Source organism: Ptychodera flava, chromosome 15 (assembly GCF_041260155.1).
Source record: "Ptychodera flava strain L36383 chromosome 15, AS_Pfla_20210202, whole genome shotgun sequence".
In the NCBI taxonomy this organism is placed as follows: domain Eukaryota; kingdom Metazoa; phylum Hemichordata; class Enteropneusta; family Ptychoderidae; genus Ptychodera; species Ptychodera flava.
The window spans coordinates 39,677,119-39,697,892 of NC_091942.1; the positions used below are offsets into that span (position 1 = coordinate 39,677,119).

The following is a 20,774-nucleotide window of genomic DNA, read 5'->3' on the forward strand; positions in this document are numbered from 1 at the left end:
TTTATTTTGAAAAATACTAAATGATTTGTCAAATTTTGCTCTTCGTAGAACTTTATCGAAATTTAGATTGAGTGATCATGGTTTAAGTATTCAATTGGGTAGGAAAAGTAAGCGAAAATTACCTTTAAAAGACAGACTTTGTCTCAGATGTGATAGCAACGAAATAGATGATGAGTTTCATTTATTATTCTCATGTAAAAAGTTTATCACTGAACGAGTTTTATTGTTCCAGGAAAGTGGAATAGATTACTCCACTTTTTCCAGTGTCACACAAAAGGAAACGACCCTTAAAAGGGATATGGAGTATAATTTTCTAGATCTTACTATATTCTTGAAGAACACTGATTTGTGCTGACTCTCCAGTATAGCCTTCCCACTGTTAAATAGGTTGTTTATTGTACAACTTGGATACATTTGTTGTCCTCTTGAAAGTGTTCAGTTTTGTACTTTGTCCAATTTTGGAATGTACCATGTACATATATGTATTTTTGAAGAACACTGAGATTTTTTTCCTGACCCTCCAGTATCCAGTATCCATACCAGACTCTCTGCTAGATAGTGTGAGTTGAGTATAATAAAGATTGATTGATTGATTGAAATTCTCAACTCATACAAACAGTGAGTCTGGTATGGATACTGGATACTGGAGGGTCAGGAAAAAAATCTCAGTGTTCTTCAACAATAGGCCTACAGCAAGATCTAGAAAATTATGCTTAATCTTTTTAAGGGCCTTTTCCTTTTGTGTAACTCATGAACAACTGCAATAATCTACTCCTCTTTTCCGGAACAATATCACTGATTCAGTAGCCTAGAATCCTATTAGTCCGCTTGCCTCCGGGGGAGCGCGTCGGAGGTACGGAGGCAAGCGGACGAATAGGATTCTAGGCTACTGATTCAGTGATATACTTTGTACATAGAATAACAAATAAAGCTCCCCATGTATTTCATTACTATGAAACATAGTCTATAATTCAAAGGTAATTTGGGCTTGCTTTTCCTACCCAATCCATTGCTTTTCCTACCCAATCCATTGCTACTATTGATAAAGCTCTGTGAAGAGTACAAAATATGAAAAATAATTACGTAAGGTATTTTTTCAAAATAAAATCAAGTTTGAAAGTTTGTATGGACGCAATGTGTTACCACCTCCATTTTTCTATGTATCACTTTACGTATTCAAATATTCACTTTTCCTTGTTTTCCTGTTAAGATGTCATGATGAATGTAACTTCCCAAATTACAATGGATAAAATTAGCCCAAGGGTTATTTATCATGTTTTCTAGGCCCTTTTAAGAATATGATCTCTAGGCAAACTATTTAACCCTCAACAATATTTAATAACAGACACATAAAAGATTGATATTCGATGGGAATCTGAATATGAAACTGAAAAATAATTTCGTCCCTTTGAATTCAGTTCTGGACGCGTTTGGCGAATTAGCGTGTTCAGGGAAACACGCTATAGGGTAAGCCGTACATGTAGTATCTGAGGATGACATTTCCGCAGTCACTGTGGTATATTAGCCTAAACGTACATGGCGAACGCATAAGTTTTCTAGTAGGCCTACGTCAGTGGGGGCGTTCACTATGCACAAGCGACTAAGTAGCACAGTAGACAGAATCAGGGGCCTGACACTCGCACCTTACCCAATGCCGTTGCCGATCTAAAATCAATCGTTTTATTGCTAAACACTCTTAGAACAAAATAAAAGCCTTGGGCATGTCTACCTGTGCCCCATGCATGCATGCACCTGTACAGGTGCATGCATAGGGCGTCCCGTGTGGCGTGCGCAGTGAAACGGTTAAGTCTTTCAGCACTTGTATCCACATGCACACCCCCCCCCCTTACTACACCCTTTGCCCACCTCCTGTTTTTCTGACTCCGAAGACGTCGCGCGCAGACTAGACGAACAGGGGTCGAAAAGACACACTCCACTTCAAAACTACGTTGCAGAGGGGGTTATTGTGATCAACATGACTGCTGTTAAAATCGGTTCATTTTGCAAGCATCTCCGCCGCAACTTTGCTGCGTTTGGTCGCAACGGTAAGTTCATAATCATATTTAAACAACACAACAGTCGCTCCTGGTCAGGCGTATGCATGTTGCTTGTACAGAAAAAGTGGTGCCACGGCGACTATCCGCCAAACGTTAACCTTATCACAAGTGACTGATCTGATTATAAATATTCAGTTCAAAACCTGGTTTGAGCTTTGTAAGATCATGGAGGCAGTAAGACCATCTACTTTTGTACATCCATGGTGAGATATTGGCACCGACGCAAACGGTTTTTTTTTTCTTCGCTGCCTTGCTGATGTTTTTGTCAACGCGCTGCGCCAGCCCCAGATTTGTTTGTTTCGCTTATTGTTCAGCAATGGGTCAACTTGGGTCACGCACAGCCCTTATCCAGCATCACATATCACATCAGAGAAATAAAAAGACAAATGCTGTTGATGTTTAATGCAATTCTTTTGCATGCAAATCAAATCAATTCAAAGAAACTTTTCAGCGAGTTAATTCATTCAACTGGGGAGGGACCGTGTTAATTGTTTGTGACACTATGATAATGAACAAACAAATGATTCGACATCTTACAAAGGACACTGACACTGTTCAACCCTTACCATTTTAGAATGAGGATAGATAATGCCAAATAAAACAGTCGTTTTTTCTACTTATACTCTTCTTTCAAGTAAAATATTATATTTCAGAAAATAGTGTCAAGTTTTAGACTTAAATGTTTATCATCAATACTAAAATTGAGGTTTTTTATCCCAAATATACACCCACTTCATCCTTCGAGTAAATTACTGCTACTATACTAAACTTTAGAGTCTCTGCTTTTTGAAAATATATGGTATGAGGGAATGTCCTTGTCATCTTTGATGAGAAATATTGCTTTGAAAAAAACTGTGTTGGCAACATGCAGAGCCAAAAATAGTGAAGATTCGAGAAAAGCATACCGGACAAACGTCTTGATAGAGAGGTCAAAGCAAAGTGATACACTGGTATCACGTGATCGCAGCTCATGGCGCCGGTTTGGCTGTGCAGTCTAGGTGATTGACACCTTTTACAATAGGCGTTTCCAGACCTGTGGATAGAGGGACTGTGGGTATTCAAAGCGTACTTTTACTCATAGCTCATAGAACTTCTCAGTCGTCAGGTCGTATGGTAAACGCCGGGTATGCTAATATGGCAGTTTACACCTGCCCTACACATTTTCATCACTGACGGATCAAAAATGCAATAGACATTTTTGGCATTGCAAATTCCTGTCATTCTAGTATACAAACCATTGTACGACACAAAATCAGTATGCTTGTTGCTGTGTGTACACTATGTTTAGTACAGCCAGCATTGCATTGTGGGATACCTGCGTAAAGGTTTATAGTACAATTGTGCTTCCTGTATGACCTCTCTCCCTTTCTGTACCTCTTTTGTACTCACGAGTTCACACACATGAGCATATGTCACAGCGATGTCTGTCTGTGTGTCTGTCTGTGTGAAAAAAAGTGAAAAAAGATGTTTATGGGTGACATGTTAATAAATTTTCAGTTTGCATTTTCAATGAACTTTCCTAATTAGAGTGATGCGTTGAGATATACTGTATCAAATTTGATGAAACTTGGAAGAGTTGTTTATCTCTCAGTACTGTGATACAATTCAGTGACACTTAGGAAATCATTTAAATTAATTGCTAATTTGCATACATAATGACTTTTTGTTTTTAAGGTGAATGTCTAGAAACACTGCATCAAAGTTTATGAAATATGGTCTAGGTGATAATCTGTCAGTGTTATAATAGGATGGAGAAATGTTTGGCAACATCCTGTTGATTAATTACTACAATTACTAACTGATAACCTTTTTGTAACTAGGGTGGCAGCCCAGATTGGCTTTTGTTTTCACCACCACCAACTCATTCTCAGCCATTAAGCCCTATCTATATAGCAGTACCGGTATATTTAATCACATACCAAACTACAAACAGGACTCTATCCTCGCCCTCTGAGGACTTGTAATCAGAGTCCCAATTAACAAGTGGGGACTGTCATCAATGATGACTTGTCAAAATAATCTACAATGAATGTTTTTCCTGATGTTGATTAAGTTGAAAATTTGTGGCAATAAATGCTAGGGAAAAGTCACTTTACAGGCAACTTCAATACATACATTGTACTGAAACATATCTTGTCATATCTGGTGTCATATGAATTTGACAATTGGAGGTTATCTGATAGGTGGAAAAAAACATGTCTGCATTGAAGTAATTATGTACCATATATTTGTATTATTCACAGAACTACCGGTACTGTAAATTCAGATTATTTACACAACATTGTTTATTTGAATTTCCAGTTAGAAATGTTTCACAAGTGACGAAACTCTTCCCCGGTGAATATGATGGACCAATGATGAAGACACAAGTACCAGGACCTAAATCAAAGGTGGAGTACTTTGTGATTTGAAGGATTTGCTTTTGAAATACAGGTACTGCAATTTGAAGACCATGGTTTTCACCACACACATATTTGTGTGTGGCAAAGAAAAGTATACAATTTTACCTTAGTCCACTCTTATATGTCAAGAAAACTATGGCCAACATCACTGCAGCTACTACTGAGTATGCTTTGATGATAATATGTATTGAATTCCTGTAGAGTTTCATCGGGCCCTGTGGGTGAAGTCAGGTTAGTGAAGTGTGTAAGTGTGCACTGTTTGAAATGTGTTGTTCGATTTCTGCTAACTTTGTTTAATTGATTCCTACAGTATCTGTTGTTCTGCCTTAATTCCTTTCTGCTTGATGAACTAGCATAACATGTTACAGAGTCATGAAAACTATTCAATGGAGTGTGCTTGAAGATCATGGGTTAGAACAGTCTGTTTGAAGGGATTTCATATAGAAAAAGTCAAAGAATTTTAGAATTTGTTACTTTTGATAAAGACTTGCTAAAATTACTTGTTATACCGGTATTGCTGTAATAGGCACCTTAAGATCAGGGATAGGTTCCCCAATGTGGAACTAAATCCTCCTTCCAGTATTTAACAGGTTGGACATGGATTGCGGGATTCCTATTTGACACCCTAATTATATAAGGGTCTAACTTGCCCAAAATCCATGATACCCAGCACTTTGAATTCTGGTACTCATGGTCCTCCATAATAATAGATAAATGTATTAGGAAAATGATGCATTGGCTGAGGTATCCTTACAATTAGGAATGTTACAAGTTTTTGGCCCACCAAAGTGGGCCTATGTAGCAGGTTTGCGTGTGTTAGTCTGTATGTCTGTAATATGTCTGTCCATCTGTGTGTGTATCTGTGTGTGTGTGTGTGTGTGTGTGTGTGTTATGGTATGTTTCTAATAAGTTTTATCCTGCAATATTTTAAATCTGAAAATAAAGTTCTCATTTGATCATCAAAATTGTTGTTGTTGTAATAATATATCATGTCAATGACCCGGCACCATACACTATCATGAAGTTTTATACCATGGGTACACAAATAATCTTTCTTTGTAACAGTTTTTTCTAGTGACAGTTTGTTATTGAAACCAGTATCTTGCATTTATTATTCCGTTTTTAAGCTATTGCCGCGTGGGCAACTTAAGTTTTACTTTGATTAAGGAACAGTGATAATGCATTGAGTTTTAAAGTGAAGAACCCACCATAAACGGTTCACTGTAGCTGTGTATTCAAGTTTGCCAATCTGTCTGCAACTTATCATTCAAAAATATGTACATGTATTTGGTGTTTGCCCAATTCAATTATGACTGCCCTGGCCTACACCGTACAATAATAAAGCAATGTTTTGGCCATGATTAATGTCCGATATGACGTACAGGATATACATAAAAAATGTAAAGCAGTGATTAATATTCTGTTTTCTCTTCTTGTTCAAGTAGGAACTTCAACAGCAATATAACGACATCACAAAGGTGAGTGTACACACATAAAGTGATAGACACTCAAGACGATGTGATTAATTGCTCTACTCCTCCGTTAAATGCTAGATGCATTTAGAATGGTTGAAGTAGTCTGGTTCCCTGACCCATTTTCCCCGGTAGAGAGCATGGGGAAAAATAGGGTCAGGTACCGGCAAATGTAAATATGGACGCTATTGGGTTAAAATAAAACAAGCTGTGATTGGATGAAAGTAACACGTGTAACTTTTTCTCATGTTTCTTGGGTTTCGCACTTTCAGGCTCACTTGACACCAACTTCTTGTTTGTACCACAAAGCCGTGGAGGTAGAAAGAAAGACTTTCTACCTCCATGATTTAGCCACTGTGATTTAGCACACCTCTTGATACTTTTAGAATGTCGACATGATGCCTGGCATTTTTCACGAAATTCGGACACCATTCTATCCATCGAAATCAATCATCATTCACAGTTCCAACAAAGTTTGCTTTCAATTAGCTGTGATATCGTAGCAGTACTTGTGGTGTGTATCGAATGTGCTTGGGTCATTGGGGTCACACCACAGTCGGCGATGACCTCAATGACCCTAGTACGTTCGATACATGCCACAAGTACTGCTGCGATATCACAGCCAGCCTTCAATCACCTCTATTTGCCCGTACTTCTGGATTAATCCTTTCAGTTTATGTTTCCCGTCTCGTGTGCCAATGTTTTTGGTTTGGATACCAGTGTTCGAACACTATAATTCTGATCCAGTCGAATTTTGACCGGCGTTGTCATGGTAGCAGCCATATTTTTTGTAGCATGTTCTGTCAGGTGACTAACATCCGCTATCTTGAACAAAATTCTGTTCAAGATGGCTACCCAGTACCTGTCCCTATTTTTCCCCACGCCCTCTACCGGGGAAAATGGGTCAGGGAACCAGACTATGGTGGAAGAGGCTGTCTTATTAGTCCCCGCAGATGCAGTCCTTCTGGGACTTACAGTTGAGGCCATTATTCTTCGGTGGGGCAAGTTGGTAATTATTTACCAATTTAGCTAGGGATACAGCAGTATACCAAGGGAACTTCCTAAGCCAAACTCTGTTTTCCTTTCTGGAGCTGCAGGATTAAATCTAAACAAACATAGCGGGTAACAAATTTTACAGCCACCAATAGTGATCTGTATTAGTATTATATGTCTAGAAATGCCACATAAAATTTGATTAAACCTGGCACAGATGTTGATCTTTTGGTAGTTTAATGGTGTGCATAGATATGTAGTAGTATCATGTTAATTAACTGGTGATTTGCATATTTAATGAATTTTCGTAATGTCAAGAAATGGTTCATCAAATTTCATGAAACTTGGTACAGATGTAGAGCTCACATTGCTTTAACATTGAATAAAGACACTTAGCAGTGTCATGTTAATCAATTTTTAATTTTCATATTTCATGAACGAACTTTCCTAATTAGAGTGATATGTCCAGAAATACTTCATTTGATAAAACTTGATACATACTTGATCTCACAGTGCTGTGATACCATACAATTCATTGACACTTAGTGGTTATTAGTCCCCACGGATATCGTCCGGGGGGACTTATAGGTTTGGTTATGTCCGTGCGTGTGTGCGTGCGTGCGTCCGTCCGTCCGTTCACGCAGATATCTCAGAGATGCCTGGAGCGATTTCATTCAAACTTGGTACAAGGATTACTTCATATGTCATACAGATGCACGTCGATTTGTTTTGTGATGCAATCCAATATGGCTGCCAGGCGGCCATTTTATTACGATTTTTTCATGTACAGAGCCATAACTCAGGCATGTTTCAACTGATTTTATTCAAAGTTGGTACAAGGACATTGACCCGAATGTCATAGATATGCACGTCAATTTTTTTTGTGATACGATCCAATATCGCCGCCGTGCGGCCATTTTGTTATGATTTTTTCATGTACAGAGCCATTACTAAGGCATGTTTCAACCGATTTTAACCCTTAAGACGCCATAGACTTTCATGCAATATAGCCTCCCATGCCGAGAACTTTTTGAACCAATAAACTTGACATGTTACACTTCTTTAGACAGGTACAGTGTGTTTCCTGTGATTGGAAGCCCAGCCAAACCACTATGAATTTCCAAGATCAGGAAATGGAGAAGCTTCGAGAAGTCTTTCCATGTTTGGTTTAGCAAATGGGGGGTGGGAAAATGGGCTTAAATGCACATTTTTGGTTCAAAATGTATTGAAAATGAATAAAAGACTCTAAAAATAGATCTTATAGTCCAAAAACCTGCAAACTTTTACACATTTTAAATGTCATGAAAAGACACATATTTTGGTGAAAATTTTCAGCAGCGGAACTTATCAAATGTAAATAATAAACAAACAAACAATTGTTGATATTTGTCAATAATACAAATACCACATACCCTTCAACACAGCTACACAAAAGCATATAACACAAGTGAAATATAGCTCAAGACACAATTTTAATCAGCAACATGATTAAATTTTGTAAACAACATCTTTTATTCATTTGTTGTTTATTTATTTATTTGTTTGTTTGTTTGTTTATTTCTTTCTGCATCGAAAGGTGAAACCATGTAACCAGGAAAAATCTTTCTTTTTATTTTTTATTTGGATTCTGATTGCTATCAGATATAATTCAGTTGTTGTTGTTCTGGAATGAATGTTGCCATTAAAGTTAGAGAGGATATGTTTGAAAGATTTTGGCATTACAAGTAAACACAAACAACTTATTTGATTGATATCATGAACAAGCTGCCATCTTACAAGGCAATTCAAATCAGAGCCTGTATTCAGCTACGTTATTAGCTACCCTGTGATTGGCAAACGACGAAAAATTTCACCACAAAAACGCACTACCTGAACTTCTGAGAAAATAAATTCGATTCAAGAACTAAATAAAATAAGTTTGAGGTACAATAAGAAGGACATTCGCCTCTGAACGCTTTCGATAACCGTACATGGCCCTGACGTTTGATCGCGACGTCTCCGTAAATCATGACAGTCAATGTGAACACATACGAAAGTTTGATCACGTATTTTGACGAGCACGCAACATAATTCGCCAGTAAATGAACAGAAACCAATAGATATGATATAAATAATTACATATCGGGTATATTTCGACAAAAGAATATGTTATAGACGTAGGAATATGACGCGAGATCAACAGTTCGGAACGTGCCGTGTTGTACGTTTTGTACACACAAACCCGTGATCGGCGGCCATCTTGGCCGTCTCGATACACGGTGAAGAATGCCGCGATACCAAAGTTTACTTGACATAAACAGACCTGATCGCTCCAAAATCACATATTAAATTAAGATTTCGTGAAAATCCTTTCAAATTTCTTCATCATTAGTGTTTTCAGCCTAGAAAACCGAACTGACATATTCAAACTTGAGCTTTCAGAGAGGCTGGTCAATGCGATGCTACAGGTGACGCCATTCAAGCCGCTGTTCAACTTCAAAATCACGTTCGGCCGATCAAAAAAAGTCTTCATTTTCTCAGAGATTATCCTCAAAAAATACCAAAATATGTCATTTCTATAAAGAAATGGCCAGTAACTTTTCACAAACGATCGTCTTTAGGATGTACAGCAGGAAAAAGCGTTCAGAATGTCTCTCACTTCGGCGAAGTCAGCGACCAGATCTGATTAGATATTCACGGTAAAAATAGTCGACCCGATTTCCTCGAAAGGTCGCTCAAATTACTGGAAATTGCCGTAGCTACAACTGATGATGTCATTATTTTAGTCCTTATATGGACCTGAAGTGGGTTCAAAGGGTAAGGAATGGATTTATTTGTCAGGTGACCTGTTAAACGCGGGAAATCAAGTTCCAAACTTTGCATGGCGCTGAGCGTGAGTTGGGCGTGTACGGATATATACGGGCATGGCGTTTTAAGGGTTAATCAAATTTGCTACAAGGACATTGACCTATGTCATACATATGCACATTTATTTGTTTTGTGATACGATCCAATATGGCCACCGTGTGGCCATTTTATTACGATTTTTTCATGTCCTGAACTACAACTCAGACATGTATCAAGCGAATTTATTCAAAAGTATTTTTATCACAGACCTAATGAAGAGGATTCTATCCTCTCTGAGGACCTGCAATCAAAGTACCCATTAACAAGTGGGGACTGTGTCATCAACGATGACTTGTTAAATGTGGTACAGGTGATAATCTTTCAGTGTTACAATAGAATTCAAAAATGTTTGGCAACATCCTGTTGATTAATTATTGACGTACGTAATGACTTTTTGTAATTAAGGTGGCAGCCCACATTGGTTTTGCTTTTTCACCACTATTGAACTTATTGTAAATAACATACCCAACTAATGAACAGGACTATCCTCTCCAAGAACTTGTAATCAAAGTACCCATTAACAAGTGGGGACAGTGTCATCAACAATGACTGATTATTTCCAAATTGAACCATTAATGTACTGCTCTTTTTTGCTTGTTAGACGTGCATGTATGGTACAGTGTAAATGTATGTAGTATACAGATCAGGGCCAATCATTCAGACAGTTTTCACTGTCTTGAAAGTCAGTTTACGTTTTCTTTCATATTCATTTTCTACATCTACAAATCCACTTGCATTGCCAAATATAAAATAATGGGTCAGAACGGGGGTATATTATTGCTTTAATATTGGGTAATTGAAAATTTGCTCAATAACCTCCAATTTTTAGTCCCCATGGACACCGTCCGGGGGGACTTATAGGTTTGGTCATGTCCGTCCATGCCTGTGTGCGTGCGTGCGTCCGTGCATGCGTCCGTCGGTCCGTCCGTTCACGCAGATATCTCAGAGACGCCTTGAGCGATTTCATTCAAACTTGGTACAAGGATTATCACCTATGCCATACATATGCACGTCCATTTATTATACGATCCGATTCAATACGGCCGTCTGGCAGCCATTTTGTTTCGTGTATTTGATGTCGGTGCGTATGTTCACGCAAATTTTTCAGTGATGCTAGGAGCGATTCCATTCAAACTTGTTACATAAATTACTCTATATGTTATACATATGCACATTGATTTTTGTTTTGATCCGGTCTAAAATGGCTAGCGTGGCGGCCATTTTGTTTCCTATATTTTACAACTGTGCGTTCGTTCACGTAAATTTCTCAGCGATGCCGGGCGCGATTGCATTGAAAGTTTGTACCTATATTAATCCCTATCACATATATATGCACGCCGATTTTTGTAATGATTCGATCATAAATGGCTGTGTGACGGCCGTTTTCTTTCCTGTATTTGATATCCATCCACAGGGTCCCCAGGTATGATCCACAGGCGTTCCAGGATGAAATTAATATTAATGCTGTGTCCATGCATAGGGGCTCATGAATGCAGATATCTGAGATATTCCTGTGCCAATTCTTTTTAAACTTGGTACAAGGATACTACACTATGGCATACATATGCAGGTCTATTAATATTGGTGTGGCATGCATAATTAGGTCTAATTTGCATAATTCGAGATTAGAGCGCTGTTTCTGGTACAACTGTACCAAATCTGATGAAACTTTGTGCAGATGTTTTGAGTCCCCACGGACACCATCCAGGGGGGACTTATAGGTTGGTCATGTCCGTGCGTGCATGGGTCCGTGCGTGCGTGCGTGCGTGCATGCGTGCGTCCATCCGTTCACGCAGATATCTCAGAGATGCCAGGAGCGATTTCATTCAAACTTGGTACAAGGATTACTTCATATGTCATACAGATGCATGTTGATTTGTTTTGTGATACAATCAAATATGGGTGCCATGTGGCCATTTTATTACGATTTTTTCATGTATAGAGCCATTACTCAGGCATGTTTCAACCGATTTTATTCAAAGTTGGTACAAGGACATTGACCAATGACATAGATATGCACACCAATTTGTTTTGTGATACAATCCAATATGGCTGCCTTACGGCCATTTTGTTTTGATTTTTTTCATGTACAGAGCCATAACTCAGGCATATCTCAACCGATTTTATTCAAACTTGTTACAAGGACATTGACCTATGTCATACATATGCACGTCAATTTGTTTTGTGATACGATCCAATATGGCTGCTAGGCGGCCATTTTATTACGATTTTTTCATGTACAGAGCCATAACTCAGACATGTTTCAACCGATTTTATTCAAAGTTGGTACAAGGACATTGACCAATGTCATAGCTATGCACATCAATTTGTTTTGTGATACGATCCAATATGGCCGCCGTGTGGCCATTTTGTTACGATTTTTTCATGTGCTGAACTACAGCTCAGACATGTATCAAGTGAATTTATTCAAAAATATTTTTATCACAGACCTAATGAAGAGGTCTCTATCCTCTCTGAGGACCTGTAATCAAAGTACCCATTAACAAGTGGGGACTGTGTCATCAACGATGACTTGTTATTCTTGATTTCGAAAGAGAATTTTCGAATGTTTGCTTTAGTCTTTCATTGTTGAGGCACAAACTACCTTAAACACCACATTTGCAGAGTGAAATATTATGGGAGTTCCTTGCCCCAACCGAAGGGTGTTGTCTAAATGTACGTCCCCAGGGGTGGGTAGGTGTTTCGTTGTATTGCTAATAAAGATATATTCTACCAACCTTTGGTGTTTTGGTCTTAAACTTAGCACTGCCCTTGACAATCTTGCGTTAACGTTTTATCAACATGCTGTATCTATTATCTGATGAGTTTGAGTGCCTAATTGGCCAAAGTAAGCAAGGGTAAATTACTAAGCTGTGGACGCTGTCACCAGATTATCACCGGATTAAATTTGACAAAGTCAACAACGAACGCGCCAGTAAGGTATAACTGAAGAAAGGGCTGAAACTCTCAAAAGCCTGTCCAGAGGTGGTCCGTAAAACTAGTGGACACTTTATATTCATGTATTCAGAAACAAACAGAAGGCAAAACAAACTTGAATATTCATTTGTAAACGAACAGGTCGGAAAGGAGGACCTCCCAGGAATGCGTGGTATGTGTTGAACACACCTTGGTAACGTATCGGAGATGTGTTTATACTCTTCCTGCTGGCCGACAAAAACCACCTTGGTCGACGTGCCTAACACCGCATCGAACTGAATCAGACTTCACGGGTATATTGAAAAATTCCGTGTTAGTCGAGAACAAGAACGGAAAAGACTTTATTAACTCGACGTTCGAGCTCGCCTTCAACTTGTCCAGTTTATCAACTGCGTTCTTGCAATACGTACACTTTTGTATTAGTCTTCTTTTTCAAGTAACAAAAAAGACATGTTTTGCATACGACCGATTGTGTGCTCTGCAGTACGAGCGGTGTTGTGGGTTGGTGACTACGTGCCTGCAGATTTTATACACCGCGATAGTTTGCTCTGAATTTTTCAATTGACCCAATGTGCTAAGTTAAAACACAAAGAAGAAGGTCGAATGTTCTCTCTGCAAATGAAGTAGCATTTCGAACACGAACGATTCGGATATCTTGTCCTCAACATTATTAGCTACGCAGCTCGAAAGTTATGCTCGGAAACAGGACGGGAACATTAGTCAAAGCCGGATTTTGCATGGAAAGCATGCAATGTACTGCATACTGCTTATGCTCCCTTGGGTCTGAGACTCCCGCCCTCTCGGCCATAAACGTCATTGAGCTGCCAAGAATATGATAGTGCAGTCGCGTTAATCTGTGTATATTTTGATACATTATTTTATCAATCCTTATACTCAACTACCTAACGCATCAAACAAGGGTCATGTCAGGTTCTTAGGACGTTCTCCAAAAGACATATAATCGATTAGTGTCGCGGACTGATTTTCACCAGGTTTGAGAACTAATAAATAACTGGTCGTCAGTGTGTCTTCGCATATCAAATCGACAAGTGTATTAGTAACTTCGAGGGATCACATCCTTCACTGTAAAGTTGTTTTTATACAAAACACATTTTCGAGAAAGCTGACGTGCAAGGGAAAGACACAGCAACTGAGTCCGACGGAGGCGCAAAAAACGGTGCATTCGCATTTGTGTCCGATGTACACATCTCTGTTATTCCATTCTATCAGTCGACGAAGCCTACGTCAAATTGTAGTGAACTCCGAGCAAAGTCCCACATAACATGTAAAGGCGAGCCAGTGGCCATATGATGATGGATTGCATAAACTTCGAAGTCGAACATCCTTAACTGTAAAGCTGCGGTTTTTTTAGACAAAAAAAATTGGGAAAGCGGATGTGCGAGGGAAAGACGGGAAAGACACCGTGATCGCGCGACTGAGTACGACAGTGGCGCAAGAAGTGTTTCCCCGACAGTCAGACATATACAGTATGCTATATCATGCATTTCTAAAGCGTGTCCAAACGTTGACATAAAAAGATATGTCCAAAAGGTTTTGATTATATATAGTTATTACAGTGTTACGCAGGGTTTCACGCGGGTTCAAAAACTGACATAAAAAGATATGGTGTCCAAAAAAATTCGTTTTATTTAGCTGACTGATTTATCGTCTTTGCTGTGGCCTAAACATCCCCGTTTTCGTTCGACAAGACCGTGACATCAATATCTCCCCAACGTATAGATCAACCTGGTTGAGTATTACTATGCTTCCAATGTGTCTTCGCAGCTTTCATCTCGTCTTGAAACGAATAAGCATAGGCCTATAAAAGGCATGAAAATACTTTTGCCGACTAGTCAGTTTTTATGTAACAAGCGGCGAGTTTCTTCCCCCAAACGATGACCGGCTGTAGTCAAAACCACACAGATTGTCATGTCCGTGTTTATAAACACCGATGAGCTTGACCCTCGATCCAACCTTCGATCCCAAAGCATGTTGGCTAATTTGTTTACCTCATGTGCTTAAACTAAACATTTCTAAGGTCAAAGGTTTCTAGTTCCGGCTTCCGGTCTGACGGACCACATCGGGACACTGACTCCACCACTTCGATTAGTGTTCTATTGCTCATAGAAGCAACCGACGAAGGCATAAATTGGCCTGTCCCCGTTTAAACATGTCAGAAAACTGTTGACGTTCGAAAAATTAGGAAATGTTTATTGTAAAGTAGATTTCTGTGAACATGGCTTTTGAGAGTTTCAGCCCTTTCTTCAGTTATACCTTACTGGCGCGTTCGTTGTTGACTTTGTCAAATTTAATCCGGTGATAATCTGGTGACAGCGTCCACATCTTAGTAATTTACCCTTGCTTACTTTGGCCAATTAGGCACTCAAACTCATCAGATAATAGATACAGCATGTTGATAAAACGTTAACGCAAGATTGTCAAGGGCAGTGCTAAGTTTAAGACCAAAACACCAAAGGTTGGTAGAATATATCTTTATTAGCAATACAACGAAACACCTACCCACCCCTGGGGACGGACATTCAGACAACACCCTGTGCCCCAACCGAACTATGTAGTAGAAGTTAATTTATGCAGTTTTTGAATTTGATAAGTTGACAACTTGGGCTATATGAAAATGACACAGCAACAATAAGGTAGACTTGTTGTAGTCACTTTGTGCTTACCGTATTCCTCCGATTCTAAAACCCCGCCCGTTTATAACGCCCCCAGGATTATTTTATCGATTCGTAATTGGCCGTTAGTTTGTTTATAACACCCCCCCAGGGGGGGTACACCCAAATTCTGACTGGAACAATAGAGCCATTGTCATGTAATAAGGATATCCGTGACACCTACGCTGCTTATCAAAGTTACAAACAAGTGCCAAAGTGTAGTATCAAACCTCAAAACACGCACACTATAGTTTGGTGTTGGAACATGTCAGTCGGGAACGGTTCTATCGTTCCTGGCGATAAAATTCCACTTGAATTTCGCTACGTAAATGAACATTAAAAGAGTTGGATTTTTTAGCGTCTCGATATAGTACAATGCCGTCTTTTTCGTCACTGTCATTTTGCTACCGTCAAAATAAGCAGATTTTTGAACATCTTGATCAAGTAGGAATCGAATATTTCGATGCCATTTGGCTACCATAACATGAACATTACGATAGTCGGGTTTTTGAACGTGTCGATCAAATACGATTTGCTCATTTCAAGTGGTGAAAAATCATTCATTTCCACGGGTATCGCGAATGCACTCGATGGAACTGAAGACAACATGATTTCTGAGGAGATTCCGGTACTCGATGACAACTTATCAAATGAAGCCGTAGGACACGTGTTTGATGACGAGGGGGAAGACGATATAGACTTCGACGGATTTGACTTCGATGAAGAAGGCAATTGTATCAACAAACGCAACATCCGAAGTTTCTTCCGTGCTTGAACTGAAAATTCTTTGGATTTCTTTCGTTAATGTTTTATCAATTTTGTACTAGTTTTTCTCATGTAATAAATGTATTTATTGTTTGAACAGCATTTCTTGCTTGTGTATGTCCTTTTCCTGAACTAGTCCCGGCAAATTATGAGTAGGCGATAGTGTAACAGATTTTCAAGATTATGCATGCTTTCGTAGTCTTGCCAGGGAAAAATACCCAACTTCATAAGTGGCCCTACACACTTACAGTTAGAACAAAAACGTGCATGTTCGTACCATATTCAGAACAGTTGATTATAGATGACTGAATTCCACATCAAGAGACATTTCGTTCATCGATACAAGTAAAAAAAACTTCAAAGATTAATTGCCAAAAATATAATTCATCAAATTGTAAGCAGATTGGCGTAGCTTGGCTAGCCGATGCTTCAGCACTTTATCAGTTCGAGCCTAGCGCCTGCCTGTTCGTAAGATCACATTTAGTTTCGAGGTACGGTTGGACTTTTTTAAACTACCGTGGGAGCAAAATAATAAAACTCACAACGCGTAATTGATCATTTATTTTAAGGAATACGCTAATTGAAAATCGTAAATAGAAAACATCGGACTGACACCACCTCACTGTATGCATGTGCTGAACAGAATTTTACCCTGACCTCATGCACTGACACCTTTGACCTATTGCGTGAATTGACCAATCACAGCCAGCGGAACTTTAGGGACTTTCCCTTTACTCATTGTCTGACCTTTGCGGCCATGCTATGGGGAGCTAGCTGGCTGCTGCTGGGGAGCGTACTTAATGCAATGAAGTATCGTGGTGATTATCTATGCACGAAATACGAAGATTTATTGCTATCGTATTGTTTAGCAAAAGAGGGTATGGCAAATACGCTAAATTTCAAAACTAGTCGCCATTAATTTATACTGGACAGATTCTACTGCCAGTTTTGACGCAGCATGGCCCTGAGTTGATATCACAAAGTATGAGTTGTCTGCAGCGCTCGCGTGAATCGAAAAACATTGGCATAAAATTTGCATAACATTGCCTTAATTATCACAAATTAACTACGACGTTCAATTTCTGTCACCTTTGGTTCTGAAAAGGGGGTTTTAGAATCAGAGGAATACGGTAATTTTAAAGTTTCTGATGGTAACTTTTGTGTGCATATAGCCCATATTTATACACAGTGGTTATACAAAATCAGACACTTTGCATAATTAAAAAAAATGTCAATACCGGTTTGACTCATTGTTTGTCTATCTTGTTCTAATTGACTACATGTGCACCAAGTCTGACACAAGTTTCCTCATTTTCAGAATGTTGGTCATGTGATGTTTTTCTGTGACTATAACAAGAGTAAAGGCAATTACTTAGTTGATGCAGATGGGAACTGTATGTTGGATGTTTTGACACAGATAGCATCTGTCCCTCTAGGTATGTAAAAATGGTTCAGGTTGTTCATATGTATCATATTACACTTGTTTCATTTTGCATAAAACCCCTGTAAAAAACGTTTTGAACTCATGAGAATGGGAAATAAACGCTTGCTATTGAAATTTTGAATATACATTGACAGAGGCTCTGGTGTGTAACCTTTCTATGCACAACAGCTCCATACCCACAACGGCATGGTTGCTATACCCTTTTAAACCATACTACACTTATGGGTGAGCCCTTAACAAAAAGTAGTACTATTTTTAGTAGGTGATAGCGCTATTTTACAGAGGTGTCAAAGAGGTGGAAGTTTGGTTTACGGAGCTTTATTTCCAATTGAAACAATGGATTTATATCTGTACTTGAAATCTACCTACACCTATTACAAATGCAAGCTAAGAAGTAGGTCTATCAAGGCGATAAGAAGTAATTTCAACAAATATTTATGAGATGCAAATTAGGTCATTTCAATGATACCTACAGAAATCTCTTGCACACCTACCATTTGCCTCACCTGGAAAAAAAAGGATTTCAACCTACTACCGGTATGATACCTACAGAAATCTACTAGTCAGTCACCTACCCAGACACCTACCTTGTACCTATTACAGACCTATGATAGACCTACTAACATGCTGACATAAATCTGCAACACACATACTGAGATACAACTAGCACCTATTAGTAACCTAGTATAGACCTACATTAATCTATTACTCAACTACCTACCACAGGCTAATGATGACACCTTTCAAAAATCTACATACACCTATCATGAAAATACAACCAAGAAGTATGTGTATCATAGGTGATAGTCATAATTTCAATGAAATTAAAGTAAAGAGTAAAGATGGCGATCAGGCGGCACATTAGACATTGATTTGAAGCTATGATATGACACAGTTCGTTCGGGATTGCCAGAGCTTCAGCGTTGGATTTGAATATGACTCTACATTGCCAAAGTTGCACTAAACTGTGGCAAAATTTAACTTCAATCATTGTTTGTTTATTAATGCCATATAATCCCATTTAGAAGGATTGCAATGTTTCGATGTTGCGTCTAGGAATAAATCAGTCTTTAGCATTATGGAATTCGACTTTAATCGGAACAACAACTATATACTGAATATAAGTTCAATGAAGTTTTTTCACTGCGAACTACCGGAAGTTGAGCAGCGGCTATCGCCCAGCTGATAATTATTCCAAACTAGAAAGCTTGTTGCTTCTTCGCATTTCTTTTGTTCTTTGTAGTAGCTTCCTATCCTCTTTCTGGACTCTCTATGTAATAACTCAAAATCTCCTTCAATACCAAAATAGCAATATCAGTAACCATGTTCTGGTTTAAATCCAAACTGATGGTTCATAGTAGAAAAGCAATCCATAGAGCAATTTAACCAAACCCTCTCCAGCAGTTAAGAAGCCATTGTTGCAACAGCAACAGGGCAATAATAAGACTTGTCACAAATATCGCCACCTTGGTCTTTGGGTATATATAAGAACATACTAAAACAGGACCATGTCATTGACAATAACTTGTGTTCAGGGAAGCTTGCTATTTTGTTTACATTCTCCAATATCTCCTGTTGTGGCATTGTAATGCTTCTTACAAATTGTGCATGTTTGTCAGAAGGCCGAGACAGTAAAACTCACTTACCCAGGGCCATTTTTTGCTCACGTGTTCACACACGTGACCATATGTCGCAGCGATGTCTGTCTGTCTGTGTGTCTGTCTGTCCATCTGTCTGTCCGTCTATCTGTGTGCTCGATATCTCAAAAACGGCTCATCAGATCAGAATCAAGTCTGGTACATAGATTCAGTTTGCAAATGGCAAGAACTGATTTGTTTTTGGTGGGTGTGGCTTGCATACTTTTTGCTCATTTGAATAATTAATGCTTTTAGAAAAAACATATATATTGACAACGACTGCACACAATTTGATGAGATTTGCTACAAATGTTGATCACATCAAGATATATCAGCTGTGAAGATATTAAGGTGTGACATAAAAGATAATGGATAATTTGCATATTTAATGAACTTTCCTAATTAGGGATATATATCTGATTTGACTTTATCAAAATTGACAAAACTTGGTATGTATATTGAAGATACTATGATTTAAAATTATTGAAAGTCATCAAGCATTTTTACTTCATCAAACTCTTAATTTCCATATTTAATGAAATTTTGAAATTAGGGATATTTATTTGAATTGACTTGACCAAAATTGATGAAACTTGCTATGTAAATTAAAGATACTATGATATAACATTAGGGGACGACTGCATTAACTTGCATGGTACCTGAAACCCGAGTCCTTGTCTGAGCAACTCGGGTGACAAACAGAAGACTTTTAATCCCCAAGGTGTGAATGTTCCATTGTTATGTTTATCTAATCCAGCTGGTGCTATTGTAGTGCCATTGTAGGAAAGGCAGGTCTGTGAAATTGATCCTCTAGGGAAGTAGGGTATTCCTAAGTTAATGGAGCCTTCCCGTAATGACATTGATGAAAGTCATTAAGCATTTTTACTTCATCAGCCAAATACTTATTTAGTAAACTTTCCTAATTAGATATATATATATCTGAATTGACTTGACTAAAGTTGATGAAACTTGCTATGTACATTGAAGATACTGTGATATAACATTATTGAAAATTATAAGCAGTTTTACTTCAGCCAATTCCTTATTTACATATTTAATGAACTTCACTAATTAGAGATATGTGGTATTTGAATTGACTCGACCGAAGTTGATGAATCTCGCTACATATATTGAAGATACTATAAAACAACATTATTGAAAGTCATTAAACTTACTTCAGCCATTCTTGATTTGCATATTTAATGAACTTCCCTAATTAGGGATATTAATTTGTATTGACTAGACCAAAATTGACGAAACTTGCTATGTATACATTAAAGATACAATGATACAACATTGAAAGTCATCAAGCATTTTTAGCTCACATTGGGTATACCTATGTGAGGTAATTGTATAAGCTGAATCAGTTCATTTGCATGCAATTTGCATGTCTGTATGTGTGTATGTATGTATGTATGTATGTACGTATGTATGTATGCATATATGTCCGTCCATGTCAAAAACAGCTGAACCGCAGCACCTACTGTCTTAGTATTTGGTGTAGAGGTG

At 38.4% G+C, this 20,774-nt stretch overlaps 1 protein-coding gene across 2 annotated transcripts in view; it reads left to right on the plus strand.

Moving 5' to 3' along the window:
• The first annotated feature begins 1,863 nt into the window (after nucleotides 1-1,863).
• The window catches only part of LOC139152167 (4-aminobutyrate aminotransferase, mitochondrial-like), a 57,813-nt gene continuing 38,902 nt past the window's right edge, over nucleotides 1,864-20,774 (plus strand). Inside the window, exons 1-4 of one of the 2 annotated variants that reach the window (XM_070725287.1) lie at nucleotides 1,864-2,045; nucleotides 4,359-4,447; nucleotides 5,905-5,937; nucleotides 17,503-17,620. In XM_070725287.1, coding sequence (XP_070581388.1) covers nucleotides 1,976-2,045; nucleotides 4,359-4,447; nucleotides 5,905-5,937; nucleotides 17,503-17,620 — 310 coding nt within the window. In that variant the 5' untranslated portion in view covers nucleotides 1,864-1,975. Of the gene's footprint in view, nucleotides 2,046-4,358; nucleotides 4,448-5,901; nucleotides 5,938-17,502; nucleotides 17,621-20,774 lie in introns of both variants that reach the window. The other variant, XM_070725288.1, reaches the window with a different exon arrangement.